The following is a 24,549-nucleotide window of genomic DNA, read 5'->3' as shown; positions in this document are numbered from 1 at the left end:
GAGACATCCGGGTGGGAGGGGAGGCAGAGATGGGGAGAGGAGGGCGGATGAAAGAAACATCTACGACTGGGGCGCCTGCCCGGTTGGTTAAGTGTCTGACTCTTGATTTCAGCTCAGGCCGTGATCTCACAGTTTATGGGTTCAAGCCCCAGGTCGGGCTCTTCGCTGACAGTGTGGAGCCTGCTTGCGATTCTCTCTCTCTCTCTGCCCTCTCCTGCTCGTGTTCTCTCTCAAGATAAATAAACTTTTTTTTTTTTTTAATTTTTTTTTTCAACGTTTATTTATTTTTGGGACAGAGTGAGACAGAGCATGAACGGGGGAGGGGCAGAGAGAGAGGGAGACACAGAATCGGAAACAGGCTCCAGGCTCTGAGCCATCAGCCCAGAGCCCGACGCGGGGCTCGAACTCACAGACCGCGAGATCGTGACCTGGCTGAAGTCGGACGCCCAACCGACTGCGCCACCCAGGCGCCCCTAAACTTTTTTTAAAATAAAAGAGATATCTAGGAAAAAATCAAAAAGGCTTGATGGTGAACAGGGTGCTCGTAGGATGGTTCAGGGTTTCTGACCAGATGATGCGTGCCACTGATTTGCGTAAAACCGAAATGTCTGATAGAGAAGATAGGAATTCGAGCTTGGGGTGGCTTTGCAGGAGCTGAATGGAGCTACCACAGGGACATTTCAATATGTCGTCTGGAGCTCAGAGGAGAGCGTCTGGCTACAGATATTTGGTATCCAATCTGGAAGGCGGGCATGCACTAGATGTTTCTCCAACAGAACAGAACAGAGCGAGGAGACAGAGAGAAAGATGCTGAGAAAGGTCCACATGTTCACAGCAATAGAGGAGGTGGCCCTTCAGAAGGAGGAGACAGACCAGGACTGCGGTGCTGAGTCCCAGTGGGAAGGAACGTTTTGTGCAGGAAGGAGCAGTCAACAGAGTGAAGGGATGTCTGAGAAGTTGACAGGGAACGTCCACTGGGTTAAGTGACATGAAGGTCATTAGCAAGAACTCTTTGGGTGGTCTGACGGGGGTGGAAGTCCACCTGGAGTCGGTAAAAGAATAAAAGAGAAGTAAAAAAAAAAATGGAGACAGTGGGTGAAAACCCCTCTTGCAAAAAGTCTGGCTGTGAAGTAATGAAGACAGAGGATTGTGGCTAGAGAGGTACATGGGCGCCAGAAAAATCTTCTTATTGTCCTTGTCTTCAAATGTTACACATTAAGAGAAATGACCCAGGGGAGACAGAATGGATCACTGATAAACTGAATAAAGTTCTTGAGAAAGCACGGAATCCAAGGCACAGGTGGAAGAAGTGGTTCTGGACCACAGAGAAGGGACACCTCTTCTAAAATGGCGGAAAACGGGGGGCGCCTGGGTGGCGCAGTCGGTTAAGCGTCCGACTTCAGCCAGGTCACGATCTCGCGGTCCGTGAGTTCGAGCCCCGCGTCGGGCTCTGGGCTGATGGCTCAGAGCCTGGAGCCTGTTTCCGATTCTGTGTCTCCCTCTCTCTCTGCCCCTCCCCCGTTCATGCTCTGTCTCTCTCTGTCCCAAAAATAAATAAACGTTGAAAAAAAAAATTAAAAAAAAAAAAAAAAGATAAAATGGCGGAAAACGGAAGTGATGCAAGGGTGTGAAGGTAGGCTTGTAGGTTTGGTGGCCAGAAGTTGAAGAATTTGGTTGCTTCAATTTTCTCAGAGAAGTGGGGAGAGAGCTCGTCTACAGGGAGAGTGAGGAGGGTACGGAAGCCTCTGAGTTAGTTACTGGAGTCAGCTGAGGTGAGTGAGGAGACTAGGGATCCGTGGTTTGATTAGTCGGTCCCATTGTGGAACTTTCTTCATTATTATTATTATTATTATTGTTTTAATTTTTCTTAACGTTTATTTATTTCTGAGAGACAGAGCACCAGTGGGGGAGGGGCAGAGAGAGAGGAAGACACAGAATCTGAAGCAGGCTCCAGGCTCTGAGCCATCAGCACAGAGCCCGACGCGGGGCTCGAACTCACGCGTGGTGAGATCAAGACCTGAGCGGAGGTCAGACACCTAACCGACTGAGCCACCCAGGAGCCCCCTCCGCTGTTTGAACTTTGTGCAGGAGCACTTGCTACCTGCATGCAGGTGGTGACAGGTGCATCACAGGGTGGTTCAGGAGTGGGATCTTGCCAGAAGGCTGAGATGAAAAGGCAGGAGGCAAGGGGATTTGCAGTAGTGCAGCATCATTACTGAACTAGGATCTTGGCCTCCCATCCTGGGGCCCTCGGCCAACTTCAGAAGGCAAGGGCTAGGACAGGAGGCCCGAGTAAGGTCTGACAACCCCAGGAGAATTCTCATTTTGATACTGAGCAAATATTGACCAGGTGATTGTGAAATATAACAGAGACAGCAGTATTTTTCATAAACCCTTTGGCATTTACTAGAACATAATAGCACCACTGAGAGTAATAGTGGCACAGAAAAGCATTGCCTGCGTGAACCACACCGAGAGCTTTCTTGTACTATGATGAGACACCAATTAGCTTAGTCAAATGTTTAAAAATGAGAGTTGCCACTGAAATTCAAGACGTTATGAACCATGTTCATTTTACCATTGGCCACTGCTTGCTATATATCTATGCTAAGGTGGTATTTCAAAGGACTTTGCCTAAGATCTATTTACTCATTGCCAAATCCGGTAGTTAAATGCTTTCAAGGAGCAAGAAGAATAAAGCTGGGGGTACAGGCAGGGGTAATAAAAGACTTAGGAACAAAAATTGCATTTATTCCCTCAGGCGTTTAAACTACAAGGTTTAAAATAACCACTTCACCAGGAATAGCCGGGGGCCAGATGGCATCTGAATCCAGCTCCCATCTTACTAACCAGATATGTTTATTCTGCATTCGCGAGCCCTCCCAGCAGGCATCGGCCAGGACTGGGTTTCAAACCGAGAAGGAAAAGGGCCGTGGGCGTGCTCAGCAAAGCAGTTTTCAGGGATATAGTGTTCTCTTCTATCCTTAGATGCCTACTATATTTATCGTAGGCAAAGTCCAGCTTTTCTGTTTGTTTGCTTGCCCTTCAGAAAACACGCATCTCAAAATACTCAGGGAGTTGCTGATGCGACTTGCTGCCCGTGAGAAGTCTTTCCTTTATTTCAGATTAAGTGATTAGAGTGAATAAGGCAGTTTAGTTCATGTCTCCGAGGACGAGTTAAATAAAAGTAAGCTCCGGACAAAAATCTCCAGTAACTCACAAAGAAAATTAACAAAGATACATCAAGGAATGATGTTAGCCAGCGTTCGGGCGTGCACATGTGTGTGCAAACACACACACACACACACACACACACACAGAGTGTTCATAGGAATAACATAAATTACTTTTAATAGTGATCCACGGAGTAAACGCAATTAATCTGGAAATGGAATTGTTGGTCTTTAGGGAGGTACTCACGGTCTGACCGTAGATTATTTCACAAAGGTGGCTAAAAGACTAGCATGTATGACAGGAAGAAACCAGGCAGAGATGCCTAGAAACATTCCCAGAATGGAACTGGGAATTGGGAAAAGAGTTTAAGAAATCAGTCCATCCCTCTCCTCTCTGAAGACCTTGTTCTCCCAAACCCCTGATGGCAGGAACTATGCCTAATTTATAGATTATAGGAATTAGATCTAATTTCCTGCTGAAATGTTTCAGGCAGTATCCCCGGTGGCAGAGGAAGGGAAGGAAAATGGAAAATCAGGGTTGGTGCCAGACCCCAGGGGCCTAGATTCAACAGGAAGCGGGCAGCATGGGTCCAACGTCCTGGCTCTTTTCAAATGGGGGCGAATGACGTGTGAATGGCAGCCCTGGGTGGCATAAGAGCAATTCCTAAGAGCTCCCTCTGGGACCGAGGGACAGACCGTGTACTGTTGGGCCACACAGAGGGCCACGTGTGCGTCCAGCCAAGGGCACAGTGACCCTCTGACCACCAAACATGTACTAGCCGGGACCTGATGGCTGTTTCTCGTGCGAGCCCAACCCTCTGCCACTGACTTTAAATTCCTACCACCCTCCAGCCAGCAGGATTATACATACTTACACTGCAAACGGCTTCGCTTTCCCTCTACTTTGACAAACCTTTGCCGAAGTCCACGTTTGATCTGAGGAAAGTCGGAATGCATGGCAGGGTGGATGAATGTGAGTGAGGCATGGGTGGGTTCTGTCACTCGCCAGAGAGACGCTCTGAGCGGCACACAGACCACACTTACCTGAGCTATGACGTCTGAGATCGAGGCACATCCCACCAGGAAACTGTATTTGTGTTTCAGGAGAATGCCAGCGTGGGTCCATGCCTGCCGGAAAGACAAGAATTGGGCATGAGAGACGCTGTCAGCACTGGCTCGCTTCTGGTCGTTATGATTTCCTGGGAGTTTCTGAAATAGGCTTTGTACCCCCCGACACCTTAGGAGCACAGGACAAATTTTCAGTTGGTCAAATGACTGGAACTTGGCCTGATGGCTAGGTGCACACAAGATTTTTTTTTAAGCGGCATCCGTGACTGCACAGTATTTATTTAGGACAGATTATACGCAGGCCAGTGTACTCATTAGGTCCACGTGCCTGGCAGGAAAGCTGGGTGGCTACCAGGAACGGAGGAAACGCCGTCTCTCCCTCTCTGGGGCGGTCGGAGTGCCAAGGCAGAAGCGTTCTCCTTACACGAAGCATGTTGTAATGAGGGCTCCAGGTTGGTTCTAAGTTATTACAGTCATTATGGGTTCTCATCAGCTGAATAGGGCTCTAATGAGGGCTCTTCTTCGACTTCTTTTCAAGCCAGGGCAGGATCTGATCTGACACCTTGCTTTTGAGGGCAATTACGAGGAAGGGCCTCTGCGGGGAGCAGACCATGGAAAGCCCAGGGAAAGGTGAGTTTGGAGGCCGGGAGTTCAAGGCAGGATCTGTTGGAAGATGATCCCTCTAACCTGTAAAGGCCGATGCGGACTGACATAGAAATCACATTTCATGTGAACTAAACCCAATCGGACAAATACAGTTTATTCCCCTAGGTCTGTGTCGGGGCCGCACAGAGCAGCTCATCCTCCCTCAGCTCACAGGTCCCGAGGTGCCAGACGTGGAAAGAAATGCAAACCGTCGATAACGTTTGCAAATAGTGGCTTGTGGGCTCTCTCTGTTGACCAAAGCCATCTGGATGGTAAGCTTTGTGGCTTTCAAATATTATCTCTCCAACCAATATACCAGGGCCACGGTGCAGGTATGGGTGTGTGGGGGGGGGAGCTTGGGGAGGGATCACCTGGCTCTTTATAAGTGCTCACCATTTTGTTCTTTTATTAGCAGTCTCCTACTGCTGGGTCTTTGGGGGGGGGGCAGTTGATAAACGAAACACAGAAGTAAAGGGTGTTGATCACCAAAGCTCTGGTGTCATACTGAGTTTTAGAAACTCTCTCATGGCAAATAAATACACCTGAAGGAAAATGGAACACGGGGCATGTAAGAGTCTGTGATTCGCTTTTAGTCCCGAGTCCCTGAAGTCACTGTGTAACCGTAATTCTTCTCCGTGTTTACAGAGTCCCCGTACAGATGGTGGGTGGGCATTAGAGCAGTATCACAGATTCTGTCTGGGAAGCTGGGCTTTTACTTCGGATGTGGTAAAGGTCACATCATTCAGTTCTCTGACTTAAAGCGCTGTGGTGCCTCCTTAGGCCTGCGTGGACACCATGGGGAATCTGGTTTTAGGAAATCCCGCCCCTGTGCCTTTTCTCTTTCTTTCTTTTTTTTTGGGGGGGGGGGGCGGGGGTAACGTGCCATTCAGTGAGGCTGCATCAGCAACTTAACTACAGGCAGTTTGACACTCCTGATAACACTCGAGAAGAAGGACCACGGGCAATTGGCCTTGTGTCATCTCGCCAAGGATGTGGGGCGGTGGCCTCGCCTCCAGGCAGATGCCCACTCACCTCATGCGTCTACACTACATAAAACTTGGGGTGAAGGGTGGTGAAAAATTGTACAGATTAACATATACATTATTTTAGAGAGAGAAAGAAAGAGAATCCCAAGCAGGTTCCATGCTCAGCACGGACACTGGCATGGGGCTTGACCCCACGACCTTGGGATCATGACCTGAGCCGAAATCAAGAGTGGGACGCTCAAACCACTGAGCCACCCAGGCGCCCCCATATTAACATATTTTCCCCCGTATTAATATTTTTAAGTCTACTCCTAAAAGTAATTTAAAATGGAGCCCAAAGAAGGGGTTTATTTTCCATCATTGAATATTATTGGAGCTATCTATATCTATATATAGATATATAGATTTTTTTTTTTTTTTTTTGGCTAAGTCTCTTTTATACCTATACTACTGAGGAATAGAAAAAAAGCATTCTCTGAGCACTCTTTAGTATCATGACAAAGGATTTAATCTATGGAAGGGAGCTGCCCTTCGTAATGTATAAAGCTGGCTATTAAAGTAATGAAATCCTATCAATATATTCAAGAGATTCTTATTCTAAAAAGATTTGGGTGGTTAAGCCACACCAATGGCAAGTTTATCAGAAAGCTGTCCTGATCCTTTGATCCTGAATATATCAGAAAAGATCTTTATAGTTAAATCAAATTTTCAAGTAGGATCTCTGGCCTCCTGCCAGAACTTCTGACAAATACAGACAATTCTCATAACAAAACAAATGGACAGGATGCACTGGTAAAAAGTCAACGGTCCACTGGAACCCTTCTACACGGCTGGTGGGGATGTAAAATGGTATAGCTGATATGGAAATCAGTATGAGGGTCCCTCAAAAATTAAAAATAGAATGATTACATATTACGTAATCTGTCAATTTTACTTCTGACTATATACCCAAAAGGATTAAAGCAGAAAACTCAAAGAGGTACTTGTGCATCCATGTTCACAACAGCACTATCAAAACAGCGACCCAGGTGTCCACTGATGGATGAATGGATGAACAAAACGTGGTCCTTGTAAAGGACATTGCGACGTGCGCCACGACGTGGGTGAACCCTGAAGACATGCGAAGTTAGGTGAACCAGCCAGCCATACTGTCTCAGTCCACTCGTATGAAATCCCTGGAATGGTCCGATCCACACAGACGGTAGGACAGTGGTGCTAGGGGCTGAGGGGACGGGAGAATGGGAAGTTAGGGTCTAATGGGGACAGAGTCAGTTTCACGAGACAATAGGAGCTCTGGAGGTTCACGGCAATGTGAAGTTACCTCACACCATCGGACCGTGTACGTAAGAACGGCTAAAAGGGTAAATTGTATGTTACGTACACCATAGTTATTTTTTAAAAAGAGCCAACGATTGATTACTCACCATGGCATCCATAAAAGGGAAGGCAGCAAGATACAGGAAGGCCCTTCTCGTTTTGTTCCCCACGGACTCGTCCACATGATGCAGTTTATTGATAATGTAGTAACCTAAGTCACTATAAGCTGCAAGGGGCCAAAAAAGACACATGGCAATGTTAGAAAAAGTTACCTTTGCAAGCTTTTCATCTTGAAGATGCCAAACAACGTCAAATGGAACATTTGTTTTTTTGTAGAAAAATTATAAAATGCAGATGAGCAACGAGGAAAAAAACAAAACAAAAACGTCTACTATCTCATCCCCCTACCCGGGGGGGGGGGGGGGTCACGGTTAAGGCTCTGGATTCCAACTGCCCAGTTCTTTTATGTGTGTGTGTGGTGGGCATGTGTGTGGGCTATGCATATGTGTTTTAACATAAAAATGAGATCATACTATATATACACTCTTTTGTAAACCATGAACAGCTTTCCGTGATACGCTTCCATACTTAGGTGGTTGCAATGGGTTCCTTTTTGCAGGTTTACTTAGCATCAACTTACTCAGTCTCCTATTAGTACACACTTAAGTTGTTTCTGTTATTTTAATACTGTGTAAGCATTATATTCACCTATATTCGGATGCATGATGGATTGCTCCGAGGCTACGTATTTATATAGAGTGTTACTTATTTACTAAGAGAAAATGCCCAGTTGTGAATATGCCTCTTCAATAAAAAATGTAAACCTAGCTTTTCACGGCTTGCCATTCTTTTTGTTTCATCCTTTGGGAGGAGCATGTGGGCACTGAGCCAATACCGGCTGAATGAATTCATAGCTGCCAAATAGGCATAAAGGAAGAAAGAGTTGAATGTATTGGCTAGGCATTCTGACAGGGGTTGTTAGCAAAGATTAAATAAATTAGTAAGCTATGTTTACCTTATTGATACATGTTTAGACTATAGAGGAAGATACTAATTGTGTTTTTCATTGTATTTTACATGGAGCTTTAATAACAGTCTTCCTGCTGTTTTCATTAAAAAATATGAATATTAATGCATATGGACAAGTACAGAAGCTGCTGTGAAATCAGAAAGGAGATAGAATGCAGACAGAGTCTCATTTTACGTGAAATAGTAAGATCCCTCCCCCCCTTCAAAGTTTGGGCGATGACTTATAACCATATTAACTGATAATAAGAAGAAGCTGATCGTTAACAAATAGCCCTCCATCCTTTTTCAGGATGAGGCTTGAATCACGGGAATTTTGAAGTCAGCCAGGTCTTTGGGACGATATCGAGGATGTTCAGATGCGCAAATGGGAATCCCAGAGGGGGGAGAGGTGCACGTAAGTGATTTTAAGGGGTAGGGGGGTGGGATGGTTAAGACATCCGGAGCGCAAGGTGGGATGGGGGGGCAGTGCAGGAGGAGAGGTTGAAGCCCTCCAAGGGTGGGGGGTCAGAGGTGAAAACCAACTGGTGAGCTGCCAGGTGAGCAAACACATCAGGTGTGGAGCATGGTGGGGCCAGCAGAGACACTGAGGCAGCAAGAAGGCATTCCAAGAGGCAGGTGTCCAGGGGCAGAAAGAGAAAAGACTCGGGAAGATGGGACAAGGAGGGAAGGGGGCGCTATCTTCTCCAAATTGGGATCAGAAGGCACACAGATTAGACCAGCAGGCTAGAGAGGGCTTGGTCTGACTCAGGAAGGCTCAGGGGAGGGGCGGGGAGGGAGCCGGCCAGCCTGCCTTGGCGGCAGTCAGGCCAGCCGCGCCCTCAGACGTGGGACGGCAAGACAGACGGAAACACAAGGCCAGGATGAAGATGTCCCTTGCTCACAGGAATGAATGGCTTACTCGGGGCGCCGAAACTTAGAAGTTTTGTCTCGGAGTTCATTTTTCCTGCTGTTTATTTGTATGTTTGTTTCATTCGGTCGGGAATCGACCACTGTGCTGGGACCTACCAGGAGGCGACCCAGCCCCTGCCTGCAGAGTGTCCCCTCCTGGCGGGTGAGGACAGCTGGGCTGGGTGAGCAGAGCAATGCAGTGCCAGCGGCAGGCGCCGGGCGGCTATGAATAGCTCACGGGGCTGACATTCTGGGGTAAAGGTTAGAGCCCACAGACAATGCCAGAGTGCACTTGACTGGACTCTGAAACCGGGGAAGGCTGAGATCCAGAGTGGGGGGGGGGGTGTGGGCAGAGCTGCGTGTCCCCTTGAATTCGTATGTGGAGTCCCCTCCCCAGGACGGCACAACGGGACCTGATTGGCAACAGGGCCACCGCAGATATAATTTGGTAAGATGAGGTCACACAGGAGCGGGGGGGGGGGGGGCTCCCAACACAGTATGCCTGGGGTCCTTCTAAAACGGGGAAATGTGGACCCAGAGGTGGACGCGCACAGGGGGAGCGCCACGCAGACGTGAAGCTGGAGATGGGAGTGATGTCCCTGCAGCTGCAGGAAGCCCCAGGTCGCCCTCAAACCACGGAGGCCAGGAGAGAGTCCCAGAAGGGAGCAACCGTACTGCCGGCTTCATCGTGCAGCCTCGTGAACTGGGAGACCGTGCGTTTCTGTGGTCTTGGCCTCCCGGTCTGTGCTGCATTGTTAGGACGGCCCTAGCAGAGTCACACGGGCGGCCTCCAGGAAAACGGGAGCCAGAATTCTTTTCCTCCCTGGGACCTGTGAGTTTGAGCACTTGGGAGGAGGCCCCGGGGGCAGAGATCAATATAAATCAGCTTCTCCACCTTCTGTACGTTGATCTAAAGGTATCTATTAGGTATTTATTTATTTTTTAATTTATAATGTTTATTTATTTTTGAGAGAGAGAGAATGAGGGAGGGACAAAGAGAGGGAGAAGATCCCAGGCAGGCTCTGTGCCGTCGGCATGGAGTCAGATGCGGGGATCGAACCCATGAACTGTGAGATGATGACCTGAGCCGGACTCGGACCCTTCACAGACTGGGCCACCCAGGCGCCCCCCTATTAGACTCCTTCAACGAAAGTATCAAAAATAGTGCCTTGATGCAGGACAATGGAGAGTGGACAGAAGGACGGCTGGGTGGTGAGCTCAGTTGCCAGGCTTTCTGCCTCTGCCAGGACCAGGCCTCTCTGCCCCTCCCACTCCCTTGCTTTTCTCAGCTGGCAGCTGGTGCTGGGCTCCTCCCTCCCAGCCTCCAGGCTCCAGGGGACTTTGGGACCTAGGGGCTGGAGGCCCCTTTGGCTTCTTTTTACTTCTCCTCCTTCGGCTACTTCTTACCTCTCCTCCTCCTCCTCCCCCACACAGAGAAGAGTCTGATTGTAACTACAAAGGCTGTTGTTTCCACCCTGTGAGTTGGGAATATAAAAATCCCAGCAGCTGTTTTTCACCCAATTCCCCCTCCCTCCCTCCTGTGCCCCTGAGCTGTTCCTGGCTGGAGTTGTCCGCTGGGGGTAATTTGTTTCAAGTGCTTTGCATAGAGTCCGTAATTACCAGGCTGGCCGCCTTCACCTTTCCTACCCCTCAGCTTCTATAAACTGCCCTACCTGGATTGTTCTGAAACAGCTCATACTCCTGATGAAGAGCAGAACGTTAAAAGGAAGAATTCAACAAGGCTTTTGAAGAGATGTAAACAGATTTCATGGGGTGGCTGCAGCAGAAGGACTTGGCCTTGGCCCTTTTATAGGCAGGCAGCTTTTGACCCCACCCAAACAAGAAGAAACCGGAAGGGTCATTCAGATCCCTAGCTCTCCTGCCCTCGGCCCACCAGCGTGATGGACCCCTGTCGAGAATCAGTGGCTCTTCAAGCTTATTCATCCAAGACTTAACTAGCACTTGTTGCAAAATGCCACGAAATATTAATATTAATCCAAACAAGTCTATATACCTAGATTTTCCCATGGGAACTGAGGAGACAGCCCTCCTCCCAATCAAGTAACAGGACAATATGTGTATTTCCAAGAGGCAAATTTGAGAACCCGTATTATCATTCAAATTCCCAAGTTCCCATGCTTAAAAGTCTTACTTGTACTGATTAGGTTGCTAGGTTCTCTATTTACTAGGCTTTTCACACGGCAGGTAACTTGACCCCTGTGCTTCTAATGAATCATTTCAAAGTGTGTGCTTGTATGGCCAGTATTTAAGTCACCTCAACACATGCGGGTGAATGACATATGCATCAGGCACTATGCCAGCTAACTCCACTGTGAAGAGGCTGGTTACCTACGTGGGGGCTGGAACAGGGACATAGGACACAGCCCTCTAGAATCTGCACTGTGCAACATTTACCTGAAAGATGTGGGCGTGGGAGGTACAAACACTGCTCAGGCCTTAGAGATGTATCATAAACCCGTGCATAAAGTCAGTACAGTAAATGTGAAATCTTAACACAAGAACATGAATTCTATCTCATTGGTATCAAGACTCCGTGGAGTGGAATTTGTAATAATTTACTGTACGATATCTTGCTTCTCTCTAAAGAACATGCCTTATTCATATCTGAATGCCCAGGATCTAGCCCACTGTAGGTGTTCAATACATGTTGATTGAATAAATGCATGAATCCACCATCTCCCAAAGAACTGTTCGGGGGAGACTGATTGCAAAATGTCCCTGATTCTTCTCTCCTCCTTATATCCCTTATCTGCTATGTGATTTTGTAGTTCCTCCGGTGAAAAGTGGGAGTCTATATTCCCTACCCCTTTGAACGTGGGCTGGCCTGGGATTTGCCTTGGCCAGTCACGCGCAGGGGCCGTGACGGTGCCCCTTCCAATTCTTGGCCTCAAAAGGCCTTGTGGGTCTCTATCTCCTCACTTGGGGTATCGCCACAGCTGTGCACACAAGCTCAGGCTGGTGGAAGAGGGCTCAGCTGTCCCATCGGAGGCCATCTGGACCAGCCTACTATTGGCTGACGTCCCCCAGTGAGCCCACCAAGATCAGCAGAGCCTCCGCCTGAGTCTCCACTGACCACAAAGGCATGAGCCACCAAGTCCAAAAGAACCACCCAGATGGCCCATGGTCTGGTGAGCCAAGAATAAATGCTGTTTTGAGTCACTGAGTATTGGGGTGGTTTGTTACCTCGTGATACACTTCGTGACTGTGCTGAAACTGTCCATTTCTAGCACCCTTGCTGGTTTAAATTATATCAAGTTGTACCCTTTTACCTTTACAGGGCTGGTCTATAATCCATGAATAATGGAGAAGCTTGCCGAGAGGGAAGACTGACAAATGGAACCACTCTAGAAGTTACTTCAATTGCTCCCCGTAGGAGCATAGGAACTTGTTCCCCTGAGCTCTGCTGACTGCCCAGGCTGGAACACGCAAGACGCCTTCCAGGGCACTGTTGAGAATAGATGCATAAGGAAATAAAACATCCACAGCAGTGGTGTCTCCGTCGGTGGGAATTAGGAGGTCAGGCAAATCTAACTTCACGCACGTGAAATTAACTAGGACTCCAATGAACCCACATACACGGTCAGCAAGTTTTCCTCTCTTTTATAGATTAATTAAGAGGGGGAGGTGGAAAACACCTACACCCTGACCACTGGCCTAAATTAAGGTTTGGTGTGGCAAATCCCACGCCCTGCAATTTAAAAAAGTGATGTCTCATCCATGAGCCCATGACAACAGTAGTGGCTACAATTTAGCTAAAATGAGACACTTATTGGCAACTTCTAACAAAGAAGCTAGAAATACTCCCAAGCCTTCTGCAATGTGGACATCTAGAGCCAGGCTCTGGGGCACACAGAATAGACTGGAACTCCTGGGCCGGTGGATCCTCTAGACTTCGAAGTCTGTCAGTCCAACAAAATTCCAAGTGTCTACGCAAAACAATCGTTAAATACATCTGGGATGCGGAACCATTCTGATTCAAATCTAAGATTTTTATCGATTTTAAAATTGAAAATTTTAGGTTGCATTTGAAAAATGAGGCTGATTTTTATGTCAATGATCCCTTGTTCCTCATAACAGTTTCGATAACACAGGACACTCAGCTTTTTTCTTCCATGACAACTGACGGCTAGTAATTAGCTTTTAGTACCGAAGTCTTGTTCAGCTATGACAAAAACAGGGAATGTTAGAGTTATTCAGAAACCCAAATAAAAACTGGTAGCAAAAGGGAACTGATTTACCCATTGAAACAAAAATTTATCCAGACCTATTTATTTCTCTCTGTCTTACTTGTTTTTATTTTAGGAAGCAGAGAGGGGCAGATAGAGAGGGAGAGAGTCCCAAGCAGGCTCCGCACCGTCAGCGCAGAGCCCGACGTGGGGCTCGAACTCAACTCATGAACTGTGAGATCCTAACCTGACCCGAAATCGAGAGCCGGATGCTCAGCAGACCCAGGTGCCCCTAGACCTACTCATTTCCTGTATGGAATTTTCTCAAAGGCATACGCCATCTTCGAAAATGGTCCAGATCAAATCTAGCTGCCGAAGCTTTCTTCAAAGCACAGTCCACGAGTTAGTATTCAGGGCCTGAGCTGAAGGAAAAAGAGCATCTCCTCCGCCCAACCCCAGGCCCTGAAGCCCCCAGCCCAAATTAAATGGTCAATACCAACACTTTGGCTGAACACCCGGCCCCTAGCAGCACCTTCCCATTGTCTCACACTGCTCTCAACACAAGCCTCTGGACTACATTCAAAAGGAAAACCCAAAAGGCCTCCCACCCTTTACTTTCACAGTCATGTAAGTAAACATTAGCTGCCATCTGAATACAAGGTGAAGGGTTTGGGTTAATCTTCTGGCTCCTTTATTCACCACTGACATTCATGATTCTCATAGAGCCAGTGCTGTTTTGAAGGCACACAATGGGTTTACGAGCTGTTATTCACGGGTTTTAGGCAACTGGGCTCAATACATGTGCCACTCAGTTTTTATGCCTCCTAAGCTGAGCTGTTTTAAAAGCCGAGGAGGAGCTCGGAAGTCATGCTCTTAGAATTTTATCACCACCAAGAAGGCAGAAGCAGGACTGGGCCTCCCAAGCAAGTGCTTTTCCAAGGTCTCGGTGAAACCCGCACGCTAGTCGCTATATGTATGATGCGGCCTTTTTTCATGGAAAGAATGTTAAGCCACAGTATTTAGTCTTGTCTTTGAATATGATAGAATAACGAGGTCCTCAAATAAGTTAATTTTAATACGTTAAACAATCTCATTTGTTCTCACTGCCGATGAGCATTAATCCTACATAACAACCGTTCTATTTTTCTGTTGAAGGTTGAGTCTCTGTAGTAACGTGTCTCTCTCAGGAAGCACAGGCCATTTCGTTGAACTGACAGAAATGACCTGCTCTCTGACCCAGGGCTTGGGAGTCAAGGAATTACAACGAGGGCTTCCCAGAGAAAACACATTTTCTTTTCTTGCGCTAGGAACACAAACTCCATTCCTTTCAGCCCTTGAAACTTTTCATGACAAATGTTTGGTAATTGCCAAAGAAATCGCGAATGTTCGAATGGATGGAAAGGAACAACAGACGACAGGGCGGTCGGCAGCCTTACCTATCAGGGTGTGGAAGACGGCGGCGATGGCACCGGCCACGACCATGCACAGGACAGCCTTGGTCCTGTCTCGCTTGCTGTTCACAAACACCAGGCCCACGTTTTTAAAGTCACTCATGGGACCCGTGAAGAACTTCATGAGTGAGTACGCCAGCCCGTAGCTGGCCAGCATTTCCACCGCATCTTCCTTAACAGCAGCAATGCCCCGGTTCAAGGCCTGTGGAGGGGGAAAGACAACCCACGTGAGAGATGTGGTCCCATCTCCCAGGAATCGTACTTCCAAGACGAAACTTGGCAGATACGTTTCTATAGAAACGCTAAGCAGCTTACGGGGTAAACCTCACTGTAATTTGATCACGGTTATTAGTTTTCATTTTCATCCCTATTAGCTTTGGTTTGAAATACCTTCTTGTAGGGGAGATCCCTGCCCGGTGGGGTTAAAGTCAGAGAGAAAAACCCAATAAGCTTTTTATGTTAATATCAGAAGATGATTCTAAGAAGTTTTGGCTAAAACCTCAACAGGTTACATTTTACTTATAGGCTGAATCTCAATGACGGCGACAGGCATTCTGGAAATGGGTCAGCCTCTTTGTAGGGGGGTGGGTGATGGTTTCTTTTCTTCTTTAAGGAAGGGGTGTGTGCGCATGCCCGCGTGTGCGTGACCATGCATGCGTGCATGTGCACCCATAACCTGAAAAGCCGTCTACGTGTTATGGAGGTATCCTTCCTTGAACAGAGCGAATTCTATGTTATGAACAAAAGTATTGAAGGAACAGATTATATCCTTGATGGATGCTATTTACCCGATTCTTATTGTATTTGAGCTTGGAATGTGTTCCTGAACTCTGTGCAAACAAATATAAGAAAACCTTTAAACCAAATACCCTGGTTTTGGATATTGCTTGCTCAAGAAGTTGTGGTCACAGAATATTCTGATCATGTTAACCATCCTCCATGATGGACCCTCTGAGGTACCAGTGGCCTCGTCAGCATGGCATTTCCAAACTTACTTTCCCACCTGCTAGACAAATTACACCAGAGATGCTGGGAATGGATGTCTAGGCGGGGAGAATTTTTTATTGTTTATTTATTACTTATTTTTAAACGTGTACCTCTTTATTTTTGAGAGAGAAGAGAGAGAGAGCACGCACACAAATGGGGATGGGGCAGAGAGAGAGGGAGACACAGAATCTGAAGAAGGTTTCAGGCTCTGAGCTGTCAGCACAGGGCCCGATGTGGGGCTCAAACACACGATCCGTGAGATCATGACCTGAGCCTAAGTCTGATGCTCACCTGACTGAGGCACCCAGGCGTCCCTAGGTGGAGAGAAAATTTTTTAAAAATGTCCCCAGGACATCACCTGCTCTTTAGGAACAGGAAATGTTAAGCAGGAGAGTCAGCTGTGTAGTTTTATACATATAGAAACAGATGTAGTAAAAGCATGCACAGTAAGCTTCGATTGCCCAGACAGCTCTTTCAAAGAGGCATCGTCCACTTCCAAGAAAACTATCTTGAATAAACACACTGCCAGCCACAGGAATAGATAAAGAACCAGACCACCTTCCCCACCGCTAAGGCTCTTCGGTTTCAGAGATCTTAGTTGATTTCATAACTGACCATTTGGGCCACTTGTCATTTCTCTTCCCCATGCTTTAAATTCCTGCTCTTATGTCTTAAATTCACCAATAAAGAACAAGCCCGTGAAACCCTGGATCCCCTCGCTTGACCCCAATAAAAGCAGAATCCCAGGCCCATGGATGTCGGCACGCTCCCCCTCTCCCCCCACAACATCTTGACCTCACTGGATAGCCTCAGGTGTGCTGTGCAATTTCTGGGTCTTGTAAGGAATAAACCTTTATATTTTCAAAGTTTCCTGGTGGTTGTTGCTCAAGGGCGTCTGGCAATCATAATAAGATCCACAAGGGTGGGCCCAGTGGTAATGCTGATTTTGAAAGGGGGAGAGGAGGTTCAGTGGGACCCAGGTGAGTGCCTTCAAGGCATTTCTAGCCCCTGGCATTACTATCGATAGGCTGAGATCAGCACAAAACAATAGACTTTATTTTTTAGAGCAGTTTTAAGTTCACAGTACCATCCATGAACCTCCAACGATGCATCATTATCACTCAAAGCCCATAGTCTACATTAGAGTTCACTCTTGGACTGTACATGCTAGGGGTTTTGACAAATATATTTGTCTAATGCTGTGTACACACACACACACACACACACACACACACATATGACACGTATCCATCGTCATATAGTTGAACATTCTATGCAAAGCACTGTTAGCAAAAAAAAAAAAAAAAAAAAAAAAAAGGTATTTATAGGAAAATACCAACGTGTAAAATAGTTTTAGAAAAATCTAGAAGAAAAATATCTATTTGCTGTAGGAATTCAGTGTCATTCTTCTGACAAGGTTGGTATCATATAAGCTAGTTTTTGAAACCTGTTTCCAGTTATATGCCTAATCCTCTTTTCCTTTTTTCCCCCAATAATACCTTAAAATTTTCCATAAAAACCTTCTTAGCCTTTGTGGAACATACCTGCCATGATGCCTTCCTTAGAAAAAATTTCCCTTCTAGCAAAGCTGATGTAATACTTTAATACCCTAACCCAACATAAAAATCAAGAAGTTCCTTGATAACAAATCCTGTGTTTAATAGCACATCTAGTCAGAGGGTCCTGTTATGTGTCACAATCTATCACTCGCTGATCTCCCAAATTAAACTTTTTTTGGATTTCTGCAGTGGATGCTGTTGTGTGTCCTACTCAGACCCTCTACTGGGTAGTGCACCTGTCCCTAGGTGCAGGAAGTTGGCCATTAATGGCTCAAAGCTGCCTCCCCCTCAGGGAAAATTGCCCCCAGCCACTTTGTTGTTGTTGTTGTTTTTTTTTTTTTTTTTTCAACGTTTATTTATTTTTGGGACAGAGAGAGACAGAGCATGAACGGGGGAGGGGCAGAGAGAGAGGGAGACACAGAATCGGAAACAGGCTCCAGGCTCTGAGCCATCAGCCCAGAGCCCGACGCGGGGCTCGAACTCACGGACCGCGAGATCATGACCTGGCTGAAGTCGGATGCTTAACCGACTGCGCCACCCAGGCGCCCCATCCCCCAGCCACTTTGGGTTAGAGGAGCCACACTGGAGCCCCAGGTGGCACGCAGACAATGGCTGGCTGACACAGGGGTATGAAAAGATCAGGTCCCCTGCCGCAGGGTGGGGTTGCTCTGGATAGAAATCATACACCAGAGCTCCCTGTGGGGTCGGGTGGAAGCTGGTCTCCAGTGGAGACAACCTCCTTGCTTACCTTCTCTCCCCTCCCCCCATGGCTCTCCTCCCCTCTCCCCGAGAGTGCTCGCCCAACAAATCACTCGCACAAGAATTCCCCAGCGTGAGTTCTGCTTCCAGAGACCCCCCAACTTGGGATAGCTCTCATTATGTTTCCCTCAGACTTTGAGACCAGCGTACAGCTTATTCTTTTTTCTTCCCGTCCTTCCCAAAATCTATGGCTGGGAATTGTTCATTGTTTTATTGCTAAAAATGTTCGTTGACATTTAAACGATATATATTATTTAGCACAAGTTTAAAAAGCATACAGGAGGGCATGTAAATAATGTAGACTTAGACTTTTTTTTTTAATGTGTCTTGTTGGCAAAATCTTATTCTGTTTTCAATTTTTTTTTTTACCGTTTATTTATTTTTCCGAGCGAGAGACAGTGCGCGAGTGGGAAAGGGGCAGAGAGAGGGAGACACAGAATCCGAAGCAGGCTCCAGGCTCTGAGCTGTCAGCACAGAGCCAGACATGGGGCTCAAACTCACGAACCACGAGATCATGACCTGAGCCGAAGTTGGACGCTTAACCGACTGAGCCACCCAGGCGCCCCGGCAAGGCTTCATTCTTTGCTAAAAAGACATCAGCCCTGGCTGGGGCGCCCACTGTCGCGCTTTCTATTGCCGCCAACAGTTCCTTGACAGAGTCCTAAATCTAGGGTTGAGGAGGTGACAGGCAGGGAGGGCACAGGGGACAACAGCTCTGTCAGCAAGATTGAGTGTGAACACCCCACTTAGGTCAACAATCACAGTAATTTGAGGAAAGCGCACAGGGTTTAGAGCCGCACAGACTTCGAGCTGGACGTGCTTGTATCACTTAACTACTGAGTGGCAATGGCCAAGGTACTTACTCTCGCCGAAACGACCCGGCTGATCTTAGTTTGGATGTAAGTGGTGTAGAGGACACCAGGCGGTGACTGGCCTAGAGGACACACTTCACACTTGTCTATTTTGTTTACCACTCTCTACCTGCCCCCTCACGACATCATAAACTCTCAGATGGCTGTTCAATGAATGAAGCATTTTCTACTAGGAACTTTAATGTTCCTATGAATTTTTATGAACTTAAAAAAATTGCATTTTGATGATAAGATGCTATTACTTGTAAGATATACCACTGACTCAACATTTTTCATGACCACATTAAACGTACACAGAGAATGAAAAACATTCTAATTTCAAGAAACATGAAAACACAAGGAAAAGAGAACTTTACAGTTGAGGGCATGTGCTCTATTCCTATCATTAGCCTTTTTATGGTTCCCATTTATCTCAAGTATTTCCCTCAATTTGTTCACATCCTAACTTCCTGATTTTCTTTTGATACCCCAGATAATGAGTTATATGGAGTCCGTCAATCATTTCATGGAGTTTCTTCCCATACTTTTGGACTTGGCCATTCTTACCCATCCAGAGGTTGGGTAACTAGAGTGACTAGAATGTTACTCTGGTTGATGGTTTCATTTGTACACTTACCTTTTAATCCTCCTGGAACTTAGGCAGTGAGATACGGCTCAAAATTCACTTTCTCGAAAATAGTTTATTTCTTCAACACCGATTTGAATGAAATACCCACTGCCCACTTACTTGTGATGCGTTCTTGCCAGTAATTCATCCTTCTCTATCCTTCCACCGCCTGCTGTTGGCTTCACCTGTCTCAATTTGCTTACCCTGTTTTTCTTCATAGCACATTCCTTACCTGACATTATATAATTTATTTGCTTTTTATCTGTCTTACTATCTTCTCCATTTGAATGTAAGCTCCAGGGCACAGAGAACTTTCTCTGGCTCACTATACATCCCCAGACATGCCCCATGAGGGGATCACATGATAGGTAATCTCGGTAACTGAAAGAATGAAGTAAAACGAGGGGCTCCTGGGTGGCTCAGTTAAGCGTCCAACTCTTGCTTTTGGCTCAGATCATGATCTCACGGTTCATGAGTTCAAGTTCATGGGGCTCTGTGCTGACAGCAAGGAGCCTGCTTGGGATTCTTTCTCTCTGCCCCTCCCCCACCTCCAAAATAAATAAACTTAAAAAAAAAAAAGAATGAAGTAAAACATATAAAAGCAGTACAAGCCTTTACTGGGCTAGGTACTGAAGAAACAAAGCATGCTAATGAACTAGGACTCCTAGGAGAAGCTTACTGAGAAGGACCAGACAAGGAAACCCCTCCAAGGAGGTGACAAATGGAGGCCGAAGAATAAGAACGAACCAGCTAGATGCAGAGCTGGAGGAAGGTGTTTTAGGGAACAGAAAGGAGGCCAGTAAGAGTGGTGGGGAGGGGGATACAGGGAGTTTGGGAAATTAGGCAACGCTGATGTCATTCCAGGTCATGGCGAGGAACAGGTGTTTTGTTCTAAGAGCAGTGGGAAGCCATTACGGGGTCTGAGCAGAGGGAGGACAGAGGCTCAGGCTGGCTATGCGGATGAGGGTGGACTGGAGAGGGAAGGGCAGAAGTTCAAAGCCAAGAGTCCGTGGTAATCCAAATAAGAGACAGCGATGGCTCAGGCCAGGGCGGGATAGTGGAAATGGGAGAAGCAGACTGACTTGAGAGCTTTCTGGAGATAAAACAAACGGATCTAGTGAGGGACCACCAGGTGGGCATGAGGACAAGGGAGAAATCAAAGCCGACCACTGAGTTTTTTGGCTTGAGCCACTGGTCCTGTGGTGCACCTGTTTCCTGAGATGAAGAGACTGGGGAGGCGGGAAGGTTGGGGAAGGAAAAGCAAGAGCTCCATCTGGGTGTCCCCCCGTTGGATTGGAGATGCCCATTAGAATTCCAAATGGACAAATCAGGCAAGGATGCTGGCTAGGTGAGTCTGGAGTCTACGGCAGACATCTGGCCTGTGGACCCTCATTTGGAGGCCGTCAGTTACGGACGGTATTTAAAGGCAGGACTCTGAACGAAATAATCCAGATAGCCTATAGATAAAGAGGGGTCCAAGAGTCAGCCCTGGAGCACTCCAGAAATCAATTTAAACACAACCAGGAGGGGGCAAGCTCTCCATGTGCTACAGGTGCTGTAACTACACTGCAGTTCAGCATTAGTTCGCTTACAGGTACCGTTCTGGCCGTGGCATTCTGAGTGCTTCTCTTATCTCCAGCCAAGACCGGGAAGAAGAGCTAGGTGCCACGGCTGGCAAGCAGACTTCAAGATGGTCTTGCAGTTCAGCTAAAGTGGTGTCTGAGTGGGCCTTGGGATGAACTAGACCTTGAGTCAGAATTCCGTCGTAACGACAGAGGTTCACCTGCTGTGTAAAGGCAAGTTCCTAAACGTTCGTGAGCTTTCCACGGCAAAGACACTTCAGTTTAGATCAGGGCCAGGTCTAACAGGATTCCAACCGTTGTAAGTACAAAGCTGCCTTTCAATCACAGCCTGGTCCTGGTCCCAGATGGCCTGGCTCGGGGCCTTCCTCACACTTTCGACCCGTGGTCTCTGCACGGTGGACGCTCAGCAACATGGAATGTGTGACTTAAAAACGGGTCTGGGTCCAAAAGGCATTCAGTGGCTCCTTCGTGTCTTAGTATCTTCCCAGGGCCTGCCAGGTTCATGGTGTTCCGTTGCCTGATATTTTCCTCCCAGAAAGTTATCAAAACTACAGGATATTAAAAAGTAAAACACGAAAACAAAACAAAACAACCCCCAGGGAAATGGCTAACAAATCCCACATGTGATCTCCCTGATACCAACAGTCTTAGACCCTTAAACCCTAAAAAAGATGCTGACATTTTAAACTCAGGCTCTAGAGACCAGAAACATCTCTATACTGCAGACTGAGATTCTCAGACCGAGAGTCACCAACTCACCCCGATCCTGCAGTCATTTATGGCAATCGAACAGCAAGATTCCTTGCTAAGCATCTCTGTCCTGCCTCATTTCCTCTTACTCAGCAGAGAACCTCACCTCTTGCTTCAGCTGGAACATGAAATCCATCAGAAATGAGATTTCTTACTGCTTCTCTCCCTAAAACAAACCTCAACAAAACATATCTGCCCAAACCCTTCCTCACCATTTCTGTCCTGTTACAATGGAAAGGCCAGTCTGACCAGGGTGACTATAGGACTATCGACCTGGGCTCTGCACTTAAGTCCCCTCTGACCTTGACAGGAGCCCCCATCTTCCTCTTGGGCTTGTCTGATCCTTTGCTACATGACTGGCTCTTTCCCATCAACAGTTACGCACGCATAAGTGTTTTCCATCTTAAAAATAAGCCCTCTCTTGACTCCTTGCTTCTTCGAGTTACCACCTTCTTTCTTGCTTTCCTTTCATAGACAACTCCTAAAGAGTGTTACCTGCTTTCATCATTTCCACTTTCGTTCTTCCCATTTACTCCCCAGCCTGTTAGAACAGCAGCTGCAAAGGTGCAGGAACCTTATCCGTATCCCAGAACCACAGTCATAACACGGTCTGGTCATATTACAAGTGGTCAACCAACAATGGTTAGTTGAATGTACCTGCTGGGTCCTGTTTTCTGTCTTCTGCCCCCTTCCCTGCACACGCTCTTCCTGCCAAACCAAACTGGCCCTTTTCTGTCCTGACCCTTCTGACCCCTCAGTGGATCGGACCCTGGTGCCACTCCCTCTTTGAAATGCCTCCCCCACCACTTGGCTTCAAGGGCATTGTGGTTTCCGGTTTTCTTCCTCTCTCTTCTGCCTGAGCTTTTCTCTCGGTGCTTTTCCATTTGTGGTCGCTTCAATATTGGTGTCCCAGGGGTTTGTCCAGGCCCCTCACCTCTTCTCACTCTTGCTCAGTGATTCCCACCCCCTCCAGTCCCAGACACTTTCTGTCTGCTCAGGATCCTCAGATCCATCCCTCCAGACTTCTTAGACTTCTCTTCAGCTCCAAACCCGCTCATCTCCACTGAATGTCTCCCTGGCACCTCACATTCCACACTGCCAAAACTTGAGTTCAGCATCTATAGACTCTGTGGGCTCCTACAGACCCGCCTCCTCTCAGACTCCCCGTGTGAATGCATGCGCCCAGGGTTCCCAGCCAGGAGCCGCAGGAGCGAGCTCCCCAGATGCCTTTTATCCCTCACTTGCACAGATATCTTGGTCCCATCCCTACTCCTTCCCCAGCCACGCTCCCCAGTCCAGTTCTCTCCAGCCCCACTGCGATGCCTTGCGTCAAATCACCGATGCTCTTCCAGCCCCGAGCCATCCTCCCATCCTCTACACTGCGGTCAGATCGTAAAAATCCGAGTTACTGAATGCGCACTCGACGTGCTTCAGGGCTGCCCCCTGTACTTAGACCACGATGTCCACAAACATTGCTGTAAGTGTCTGCAACCGCGTCTGGCACATGGTGAGCCAGCATCCAATAAATATCCGGGCAGTGAGTGAACAAGTACAAAGGCCATTCATGATCTGATCCTGCTTGGCATTCCCTCTTGCCCTGTGTATTTCACGAAGCCTAAACTGATTGTAGTTTTCTGGACATGCCACGCTCTCTCTCACCTAAGGGCCTCTGCTCGAGCTTTTTTTCCCTGCACAGAATCGCCTTTACCCCGTCCCACCCCACTCACCTGGTAAACTTATCATCAGTTGAGGAGTCACATTTTCTGGGAAGCTGTCCCTGGAGCCTACCCCTCTCCTCTGTGCTCCACGGCGGCCTGCACGGCCCCTGGACCTCACGACTTCCCCCATCGGTGTGGACTGTGCTTGCCTGTTTACCAGACCACTTGCCTGTTTACCTGACTACTCGAGGCAGGGACAGGGCTCACCTGTCGCCGCCAGTCTTCCTCCATCCATTCAGCACACGCAGCACACGCCTGAAAATCCACAGGTGAACACACGAATGTTTATTTGCACGTACTTGTACGTGCATCACTTGTACATCTAGCATGGTCACAAACAAACCCCTCCAGCTGTAGGTTTGGGTTTCTGGGGAAATAAAAACTATTTTTGGTAGAATCTACGTACTTAAAAGATGCAGACTGATGACCGTGGCTTGCACACAGCCTTGTAGTTCTGACATTTCTCAAGAGATGGGCAAGGCCTTCCCCTGTTATTTCTATTATGCCTCACGGGGCACCCAGTAGGCATCGGACAGAGGCTGGCCTGCTGAACTGCAGACACACGGACATAAACAGAAGGCAACCTCGGGCCACATAATTAGCCTCTTAAGTGTCAAGTTGAAGCAAAGATCTTTTTCCGGCTCCCTTCTTTCACATCCCGTGGATGTCATCTGGGATGTAGGACAAACTGTGCCTCTACAGAGTCAAATCCCGTAACACAAGTTAGTTGCCATGAGAAGGAGATTAGGAGTTTAGAGTCAAAGGGCAAAAGAACCTCTGCCCGCAGCCTGGTGAAGCGGGAGAGGAACCGTGCCAAGAGCTGGGTGTGCCACAGCCAGGTAACCGGAGTAGTAATCTCCAAATTTCGAACGATGGGGGCTTGAAGAGGCAACAAGGCGTCCAGAGAGAAGGCCACACGATTCCAGAAGTGCCAAGGCCCTGTCAGAACCTGACCTGAGAAGTGACATGC

General features: G+C 47.5%; 1 protein-coding gene and 1 long non-coding RNA gene across 3 annotated transcripts in view; one reads left to right on the top strand and one right to left on the bottom strand.

Annotated features, from left to right (window-relative positions):
- The window catches only part of ANKH (ANKH inorganic pyrophosphate transport regulator), a 142,266-nt gene that overhangs the window by 41,837 nt on the left and 75,880 nt on the right, over positions 1-24,549 (bottom strand). For both annotated transcript variants that reach the window (XM_045441681.1, XM_045441689.1), the window contains exons 2-4: positions 14,730-14,946; positions 7,297-7,415; positions 4,218-4,301 (exon numbers count right to left, since the gene is read on the bottom strand). In XM_045441681.1, coding sequence (XP_045297637.1) covers positions 4,218-4,301; positions 7,297-7,415; positions 14,730-14,946 — 420 coding nt within the window. The remainder of the gene's footprint in view (positions 1-4,217; positions 4,302-7,296; positions 7,416-14,729; positions 14,947-24,549) is intronic.
- LOC123578683 lies at positions 9,386-15,610 on the top strand. The gene is made up of 2 exons (XR_006702453.1): positions 9,386-9,554; positions 12,405-15,610. It is a non-coding gene; the product is annotated as an uncharacterized LOC123578683 (long non-coding RNA).

Source organism: Leopardus geoffroyi, chromosome A1, assembly GCF_018350155.1.
Source record: "Leopardus geoffroyi isolate Oge1 chromosome A1, O.geoffroyi_Oge1_pat1.0, whole genome shotgun sequence".
NCBI lineage: Eukaryota > Metazoa > Chordata > Mammalia > Carnivora > Felidae > Leopardus > Leopardus geoffroyi.
The sequence above is the reverse complement of the archived record's forward strand: the minus strand, read 5'-3'. Positions and strand labels throughout refer to the sequence as shown.